Here is a 9,933-nt window from a genome sequence, read left to right as displayed (position 1 = left end):
TTGGGGTTAGGTCAGGCTTCTATGTTAGATCCTAAGATGGCGAAAGTCGAGCATTAGATCCTCGGTCAAGATCGAGACTTGGGTCGAGTCCTAAATCGAGGCAGATTTCTTGAAATTAGCTTGAATCAAATCGGTATATCTCCGCTCAAAAAATTATTTATTTTAGATGTTTATTATACTAATTATATCTTAAAAAATTAAACTTTGCTCTTACTAGTAATTATATAACTACTTAATGTCGATGTAATATACCACAAATATAAAAATATTACAGTTGAAATAAAATAAACAAAAATGAATACATTAATCTTTAGGCTTAGACACGGATATCTCGCTCACTTTAAGGAGATTCAAGCCCACAGTGACATAATTTACACCGATCCAGTAGTATAGCTTTTGACTTGTCCCTCCAGGATACAACAGCCCCAACAATAGTGTATAACTCAAACGACTCTGGATTAGTTGAATAGTCCAAAGCTCCACAAAAAGAACATTTTCCTTCAATATATAATACTCTCTTTTGCATAGTGAATATAGTTGATAACTTAGAATATTTTCTATGTCTCAACTCTCTCTTTCACGACACTATCCTCAATATAATATTACTCTTCTTTTTCACTCTATATTTTCTTGTACTTCTCTTGTTTCTTCTTTCCATCTCAACGCAAATGAAGACTACACTATTTATAGTTGACGAATTATTCCTTGCAATGAATAAGAGATACTGGGTACTAAATTTGTCAAATGAATGACTCAAATGTTACATAAGTTACAAAACATAAATTATTGAATAATGAATTAAATGAAGAGTCGGTAGTTACATAAGTTACAAAAACTAATAACCACTTTCTTCCACAATCGATGAGAGTAAAGAGGTACAGATGTAACGTTCATCAAATAGACATAACATGATATATAATGTGACATATAATATACTTTTATTAATATTAAAATGTCACAACAACACTTGAAAGAATGACATTACAAAAATTATTTATAAATTTCTCTTTAATAATTTATTCAGGAGTAACTATTTTTTTACTCATACTTAAATGGACATACAATAAATCAAAAAATCATTAAAGTACGCTAAAGAAACGCTGCTGTTAGTAAAACTGGGGACGAAAGAAATTGAAGAAGAAGAAGAAAAAAACAAATTGTGAGTAAATTGTGAGTGAACTTTTTTTAAATTTTGATAAAGTTGAAAATTAAAACACTATTTTAATAGAATTAAAATAAGATAGAAAATTCAGATAAACCCTAATAACTTTTATTTTTTTCTCAAAAAAAAATTCACTGTTCATGGATGGTTAATTTGGGATTATTTTTTTTTGTTAGGCCGCTGTAATTGTCAGATTTGTCAAAATCATCAGATAGGTGTTGTTGAATCTTGATTTTCAATCATGAAGCGAGATTACTCAGAGTCTCCATCTTCAAGTTCTGTTGGACCTCCTCAATCCAAAGTTAAGCACAACCCTGAAGGTAATTTTCTCCTTTTAATTTCAACACAAATCAATTTTAGTTGATGCTTATTTTTTTTTATACAACATAATTAATTGTACATTCTTGAATTAATCCCTAATAAAGCTAGAGTATTTGGTGTTATTCACTGTGCTGGCAGCCTGTGTAAAGTAATAGTACCTGATGAAATAGTTTAGAAGTGCGTAAGCTGGTCCGAACACTACAGTCAATCCAAAGTTAGAAACTTTACTTTTATTGCAGCACAACCCAGAAGGTGGTTTTCTCATATTTTCTTTGTAGGACAAATCTCAATTTTGATTATTTCCATTTATTTGTGTAGATATGGATACATCATATGTGTACTCACTGTTGATTAGTACCCAAAAAGTTAGTGAATTTACTATTTTTATGCATAACCTAGAAGAGAATGTTCTCATAAAATTCTTTTAATAGAAACCTCATTTGATTTTATTAGTTCTATATACATGAATTTGTTGTCTTTCTTCATTGTTACATTAGTAGTAATAATCTTTACTGTTATTTTAGCTGCCAAAGTATTTTGCTACAATTGGTGGAATGCCACAATTTTCTTTACCTTGTAGGGTAGTTTTTAACTGCTAGGAACAATGTATTATGCCCTAAAGACTAAAGTTGTGATGCAAAACTTTAGGAAGTTGTTACCTTTAGGATAAAAGAAGTTAAAAAGCTGATTTTTTAGTGGGGTTTGATTTAAAGTTTGACCTGGTGTCAGGTGACAATCATTTTCTGGAAGATGAGAGCACAAAAATCTTTGCTAGGAAGGTGGCTGATCATTACAGTGCAAGGACCAACCAAACTCTTGAAGAGCGTGAAGCAAGTCCTATCATCCACTTAAAGAAACTTAACAACTGGGTATGTCTTCTTTATCCATAGGCATGGTTATTGTCCACAGTTTATTGCTACTGAGGTTTTCTGGCGTTTTAGATCAAGAGTGTCTTGATTCAACTCTATGCTAAAAGAGGGGATGCAGTTCTTGATCTTGCTTGCGGGAAGGTATTTCTTGCATATTGTATTATTTGGTATTACTTGATAAAAGTTATAGGTTAAGAAACAAGTACACATGCATCTAATTTTCAATATCTTTCTGCTTGCACCAGGGAGGTGATCTCATTAAATGGGATAAAGCAAAAGTTGGATATTATGTTGGCATTGATATTGCTGATGGTTCGGTAAGTTCATCCTGGATGAATATAACTAGTGGTCTGCTTATATGGGTTTGTGCAAACTCTCCCTCATTAGCTTTTGGGTTGAGTTAGTCTTAAGTGTCATATGTTTACATGCTGCAAGTTAGATTTCTTTCAGTGAGCTATTTATATTTTCTTGAACTATTCATAAGACTTCCTAGAAAACATGCCATCTGTTATTTGATCACTTATAATCTGGAAAGATGTCTTACCTATAGATAATCCTATGAGATGGACTCGTGACTAATGAATATTTCCCTGCAAATAATTTTTCTTGCAAGACGGGGGTTGAGCATTGGTCTGTGGCAGAACTATCTTCATGGATTAATTTTTTATTGAATTTTTAATAAATGCTGAATATGGGAAAACTTAAATATTGATCAAATTGTAGTTTTTGCCTTTTAGTTGGAGGTTAATCTGGTTTATTTACTTGAAGGTCACAGAACTTTTCTTAAATTTTACCCAGGCATATGAGATTCTTTCATTTCTGAAATGAGATTCCCATTTGGTAGATTACATGTTAGGTTTCTTCCTTTATTTACGGAACGAAAATTCATCGTTTAGAAGGTTATTTCTTTATATATTTTTTGTTAAATTCTTGTATTTTAGGTCTTGCGATTTATTTCTACGGCTTTTGAGTGCTAGCCTAACTTCTGATATTATCATTGAATCATGTAAAGATAGAAGACTGCCGAACCCGCTACAATGGTGATGCAGATCACCACCAGCGCCGCAAAAAGTTCTCATTTCCTGCCAGACTTATGTGTGGAGATTGTTATGAGGTAAATCAGCTAACCATATGATCAAATTAGCCCGCTTTTGCAGGTTGAACTGAAATTTCATAGCTTTTGTTGCTTTCTTTCCTTTCGTAAACATCAGGAATGTTGGATGTATCATTTCCTAGACGTACTAGGACCTTCTGTATAGTGATTATCAGCATTTGCTTAAATTACTGATATACCAAATTGCTTTGTGCTTTTATTGGAAAATCGTGGGCAATGACACTACTGATATCTTTTGTGTGGTGATTTTCAGGTTCGTCTGGACCGGATTTTAGCAGATGATGCACCTTTTGATGTTTGTAGCTGTCAGGTATGTCAGTATCCTGCATTTCGTATAATATAGCAAACTTTGTTCTTCAGGGTGTAAAATAAAATACATTGTTTTAGACTCTGTTCTATAGTTTGGGACTTCGTTCTCAGTGACTACAAATATTATTTTCCCTTAGAAATCTGTTGTACCATCTAGCTGTCTTCTGGCTTAATTAAACTTCTTCTCTGATATCCCTTAGCCAATAGAAATACATGCTTCTATGAGTTGAACCGCTATATAAGACAACTTCTCATGGTACAAGAAAATTTGAGGTGTTTTGGATATGTTGTTTCCCTTGTAAATATCTCTTCTCAAGCTTTTATGTTCTGCTTCCGGGTTATATTAGATGCTTCCTTTGTGCTATCTTGGTTGTCTTGCATCCTTGTTATTTTTCCGATGATCCTTGAAAATTAACAAGTGTACTCAGAAGCTTTTCCTATTAGTATAATCCACATCTTTCTTGAATTTGAAAAGGAAAAACCTTAGGAACGTAGAGGTTGAGGAAATATTGAATGTACAGTGTTCTTCTAATTGGATGCCTCTGCATAGTAGCTGGAGAGGTGACAGCACTTTATCCTGTCAATTATGCTTGTCTTGGGTGGACTTTGGACTCTCATAGTTTGTAAACAAAGAAACTTGAAAATTTGCAGTTTGCTATGCATTATTCATGGTCTACTGAGGCACGTGCACGCCGTGCGCTGGCCAATGTCTCAGCTTTACTTCGACCTGGAGGAATATTTATTGGAACAATGCCAGATGCCAATGTCATCATCAAGAAGCTAAGAGAAGGTTTAACTTTTGCTCAGTTCTGATTTGCTTGTCCCTGTTGAACCTATAAATATGAAACTGTGATGTCTTTGTGATGTATGTTCACCCTCATCTCTAGCTTTTCAATTAAAAGAGAAGTTGCTGAAGTTCAGTAACATCTCCTGGATTTTCCCTTTGATTAGAACCTAGTGTATATACCTTTTACATCATGGAATAAGTCACATTGAAATTCCTCCAAGCACTTTGTTAATTACTCTAATATTGTTAACTTGTATGATCTCGTATCCATTGCTCAAACTAGTGGAGTGATGGTGTCATTGCAAATTTTTTGAAATGTGTTATGCAGTGTTCTTGTACAGTCTTAAAGATCTGTTGATATATGGTCCCTTTCCTCTGTGAAACTGCAGCTGAAGGGCTGACCTTTGGTAATAGTGTCTACTGGATACGCTTTGATGAAGAATTTTCAGAGAAGGTAACTTGTGCCATCATTTTCTAATAATTTTGTACAGAAATTTATGTATTATTCTCTATTATGTGCCTTTGTATTATTGTTACTAAGATCTTATTTTGTTGCAGAAATTTAAATCTTCAAATCCTTTTGGCATCAAATACAAATTCCATCTGGAGGTGTGTACACCATGTACCTTCCTATAGATCTTTGCTGCATCTTTTAAGCTTATTGCTAATGATTTGTAGTGATCATGTGTTCTTGTTCATTTTTGTTGCAAATCATAAATTTTAGCTTCCATTTGGGTTGTAGGATGCCGTTGACTGCCCCGAATGGATCGTCCCTTTCCACATCTTCAAGGAATTGGCTGAAGAGGTATTTAAGTGTCTTTGCCCCCTGTTTATAGTTTGTATATATTCTGACCCTACAGAGCATTTGCTTTCTGACTTTATGTAGATCCCTTTTCCTTAAACATAGACGGGAAACCATAGGTTTATAAGTTCCTTTTTGGAACTAATACATTTTTCTCTTTAAATCGGACCATGGTATGTCATATTGAGTTGGTGGATTTTTCTTGATTATGAGTGATGCTAGTTATGAATCACAAATTAAGGATAGTATATTACATATCACACAAATCCTTATAGTAAGTCGGAGATATATTTTGTGTGCTATATGAGGCATAGTTATTGATATCTAATGGATTGCCACTTAGGAAGACATATCATTGTTAGCATCCAGGAATACCATGACATGCAGCTCTCTCTCACCTTTTAGGTTTGTTCTGACAGTTTTTTTTTCTCTTTTGTTAAATGCAGTATGACTTTGAGCTAGTTTTTGTGAAGAATAACCACATATTTATAGATGAATACATGAAGAAACCAGAATTCATTGAACTAATGAGGAGGCTCGGTGCATTAGGTGATGGGAACCAAGACCGAAGTAAGCTTAGTTCTCTGGTTGCTGAATTTCACGCTTTGATGTTTCATTGGAAGTAATGTTGTGATATTTGATGCCTTATTTATATGTTTCCCCTAGCTTGTGTTCTGACTTGTGTTGCTAACAACAGGTACTCTATCACCAGATGAATGGGAGGTAGCCTACCTTTATTTGACATTTGTTCTGAGAAAGGTAATCACATACCTAATTCATGTTCTAATATTACCATTGTTTTCTTAAACAATAATCCGTGAACGGAACTAGGGGGCCTTGACCCGCATCCATAACAGCATGTCCCGGTAAACGAACCCTTATCCCTTTAACCAAGTCACACAGAGGTGTCCTAGAGCTCGTTGGGAAGAAAGATTACATGTAGCTTGTAGACCACATGTAAGGCACAACCGGGTTGCTCATTTGAAGCTTATGGGTTTAGAATTCGAGCTCTTTCAAATGATTGAGTTCTAAATTAATAATTCGTACATATTAAATGGATTTAAGACAACTACAGTGTGTAGACCAATGTTTCTGGGTTCTAACAAACTCGTAAATTGTTCTCTTAGCTCTGCTTCTGCTGTCATAGTCTAGGTTCAATGTTAGGCACCAAAATGTTGTCAAACTTAACAATGACAAATATAGTAATTGTGATGTTGGCTAAAATCTTGTTCATTTTGCAGAGAGGGCAACCAGATCAAACCCAGAGAAATCCTAGACGAGACAAAGGCAAGATGCATTTGACTAAAGACGATATCGAGAATGTTAATGGTACAGTATAGTGTCTTCCTGCCATGGCTTATGAAGCAATATCTGAAATGAAGAGGAACAAGTCAACATAGTGTGCCCTTTTTCGAGTCGATAAATCGAGGTGCTAATCAATTTTGCAGAACAAAAACTATAGATAGTTTTGGCCTTAACCATTTGTTACAAATTTCAACTTGCTATAAAGCTCCAGCATATATAGTAGTTAAAAGAAGCCAGTGCAATGTGTGTCCACTTGCACCTTGTAAATTTTATGTAGCATTATAAATTAAGAGAATGAAAATAGGCAAAAGTTTCTGTTTTAAAGATAAAATTGCACTTAAAGTAAATTATTGTTTAACAATTATCGTTACAATAGCAATATCTTCATTATTAATCACTATATAACAATCTATTTATTACAGTATTAATTACCACATTATAATCCCCACAAATTATGAGAACTAAACGCCCCCTCGCTCTATCTTTTATTTATATACGTTAAAAAATTATCTAATCCTCAAGTTTAATAATTTTTTCTATTAAATTATGTAGTTTAATTAAGTAACTTGAAGATTTCTTTAAGAACAAATTCTCACAAATAGAAGTAAAAAAAATTATAAATTTTATATTTTAAGAAGGCTTGTTTTTTTATAGTATAAAATTTGTTTATGCAGTGATAGTAACAACATATAATTTGAACTCTATTAGTAGTGTGATTGGTTGAGCAAAGAAGCCAAAAATAGTTATTTAGGGAGTTTATTTTAGAAAATTAAGGTGTTTGATTAAACTTAAACAAAAGTATATATCGTTTAAAAGCTAAACAACTTTTTTTTTTTTAACTTTTAAAGCCTTATTTGAAGACACATTAGTTTTGAAATCGATTAATATATATTTCAAATCGATTAGTTTATAAAATGGGGTGAAGTAAATTAAGTTTAGATAATCAATTAATTTAGATACGTTGATATACACGTATACATTAAGTGTTGATAAAATTTTACTTCTATTAAATTGGTGTAGACACCAAGTGCGGGTAATATTAATATTTTTAGAAGGTTGGTGGGACCCAACGGTAACGAATGGCAACGAATCATATCCTTATCCCGCGAGATTACACACTATCATCAACTACCTTCCGGCCACCACCAAATTTAGCTCGAACTCAACTCCAACTATTATGGCTTTCTCGTCGCCGTTGTTTTCTCCGGTCAACTTCACCTTAAACCCTAATCCCCAACTCAATCATCCAAAAAGCACAAAGCCAAACAACCGCCGGAACCTCACCGTCTGCGCCATTCCGCCGCTCTCCACCGCTACCGACATCTCCGCCGTCACCGGTTCGTTGGACGGTAAGACTCTCGCCGTACTTGGAGGTAGTTCAGTGGCGGCACTTGCTGCTATTCTCTCGCTCGCCGACCCCGAGCGCCGTCGGCAACTTCAGGCGGAGGAGGTCGGAGGCGGTGATAAGGAGGTGGTGAGGGAGTATTTCAATAACAATGGGTTCCAGAGGTGGAAGAAGATATATGGTGATACGGATGATGTGAATAAAGTGCAGTTGGATATAAGATTGGGACATTCAAAAACGGTTGAGAATGTGATGAAAATGTTGACGGAAGAGGGATCTCTACAGGGAGTTACTGTATGTGACGCCGGTTGTGGGACCGGTTGTTTGTCGATTCCATTAGCTAAAGAAGGTGCCATTGTATCAGCTAGTGATATTTCAGCTTCCATGGTAGCTGAAGCCCAAAAACAGGTGATCTTTGTGCAATATTTTTTTTTCCCGAGCTTATTTGTTAGATAATTGTTGCAGATTCAAAATTTTATGTTTGTGGATGGGTAGATATAGTCCCCCAAAATGTTGTAGGGGTGGTAGAATGTACTGTAGAACTTACCCATATCTCAAAGATAGTGATGATGTTTCCGATAGACCCCGACTCAAGCAAGTATAAGTACTCCAATAATGTTAGAAAGTTTTCATATATATTTAAAAATAATACTCCCTCCGTCTCATTTTTTGACTGGTTATCAAGTTTAAGAGGAAAAAAAACTAAACTTGTGAGTAAAAGAGTAAACAGAAAGTTCAAAATTAAATTGCTTCTAAATCTAGAAAGGTGAATTGGGACAGGCCTGAAAGAAAATCGTGCTACGTAAATTTGGACATAGGAAGTAGTTTGAGTCGAAGGTTCAAAAAGTTGGACCTGCCTATGCTGCTGCATCACAGTTTGAGTAGTGGTGGAATAAGAAATTTGTTACAGCGTGGGAAATGCAATATCTTAGCCTGTACCTTTTCTTTTCATCGGCAGCTTTTGAGTGTATCTTAGATTTCAAAACGAGCCCTTGATTTGTCTTAATGAAAGAAACTTGTTTTTTGAATGTAATTGGTACTAAGATTATGGCTTTTTTGGAGTTGAGAACTGAACAATACTTCTTAATCTTAATGAAGGCGCAAGAGGAGTTGTTCAAGAGTAAAGATGACCAATCCCTGGCACCAGTAATGCCGAAATTTGAAGTGAAGGACTTGGAGAGTTTGGATGGGAAGTATGACACTGTGGTTTGCTTAGATGTTATGATACATTACCCACAAAGTAAGGCTGATGGTATGATTGCTCATCTTGCATCATTGGCTGAGAACCGTTTGATCCTGAGCTTTGCACCGAAAACATTTTATTATGATTTGTTAAAAAGGATTGGAGAGTTGTTCCCTGGACCTTCAAAGGCTACACGAGCATATCTACATGCAGAGGCTGATGTGGAGAGGGCACTGCAAAAAGCTGGATGGAAGATAAAGAAGAGAGGCTTGATCGCCACACAATTTTACTTTGCAAAGCTTATTGAAGCTGTCCCTGCTTAAGATTGAAAGGCAATCTCATTTGTTTGGCAATGTTTCTTCACTGCTGGTTAGATATTAGAAAGTCCGTTGAGTGTTTATTATGAATACGTTCTTTCACTCCTCAGTTTCTAACTTGTATAATAGTTCACAATGTATCTGAATTCTGCTTCTGACTTGGAAAAATTTTGTCGATATTATTAATATATTATGAAATGTAAATTTAAACATCATGGGTGGCTTTGATTCATTCATTTTCATCCTTAACTTTTGTGGTTTCCTGCCAGCAGCTCCGCCATGTTTTTTCCTAAAATATTCTTGATTGTTGTGAAATCCATTCCTTCATTTTCTTGAAGTCATGAAAGTTATAAGATAGTGTTATTAATGGAATGGCGTTAAGCATTTGGTATAAAAATGGAGATAATGTCATATAAATT

General features: G+C 34.7%; 2 protein-coding genes across 2 annotated transcripts; both read left to right on the top strand.

Moving 5' to 3' along the window:
- Window positions 1–1,034: 1,034 nt before the first annotated feature.
- LOC101267011 (mRNA cap guanine-N7 methyltransferase 1-like) lies at window positions 1,035–7,067 on the top strand. The gene is made up of 14 exons (XM_004235796.5): window positions 1,035–1,159; window positions 1,339–1,482; window positions 2,213–2,352; window positions 2,425–2,493; window positions 2,598–2,669; window positions 3,365–3,466; window positions 3,720–3,776; window positions 4,427–4,565; window positions 4,952–5,016; window positions 5,121–5,171; window positions 5,305–5,367; window positions 5,811–5,934; window positions 6,062–6,123; window positions 6,606–7,067. The coding sequence occupies exons 2-14, from the start codon at window positions 1,404–1,406 to the stop codon at window positions 6,702–6,704; spliced, it is 1,122 nt and encodes a 373-aa protein (XP_004235844.1). The 5' UTR covers window positions 1,035–1,159; window positions 1,339–1,403; the 3' UTR covers window positions 6,705–7,067.
- Window positions 7,068–7,772: 705 nt separating this feature from the next.
- LOC101267302 (magnesium protoporphyrin IX methyltransferase, chloroplastic) lies at window positions 7,773–9,729 on the top strand. The gene is made up of 2 exons (XM_004235797.5): window positions 7,773–8,422; window positions 9,113–9,729. The coding sequence occupies exons 1-2, from the start codon at window positions 7,847–7,849 to the stop codon at window positions 9,518–9,520; spliced, it is 984 nt and encodes a 327-aa protein (XP_004235845.2). The 5' UTR covers window positions 7,773–7,846; the 3' UTR covers window positions 9,521–9,729.
- The last annotated feature ends 204 nt before the right edge of the window (window positions 9,730–9,933 follow it).

This window comes from Solanum lycopersicum, chromosome 3 (assembly GCF_036512215.1).
Source record: "Solanum lycopersicum chromosome 3, SLM_r2.1".
NCBI classification, from domain to species: domain Eukaryota; kingdom Viridiplantae; phylum Streptophyta; class Magnoliopsida; order Solanales; family Solanaceae; genus Solanum; species Solanum lycopersicum.
This window is presented reverse-complemented; position numbering and strand designations above follow the sequence as displayed.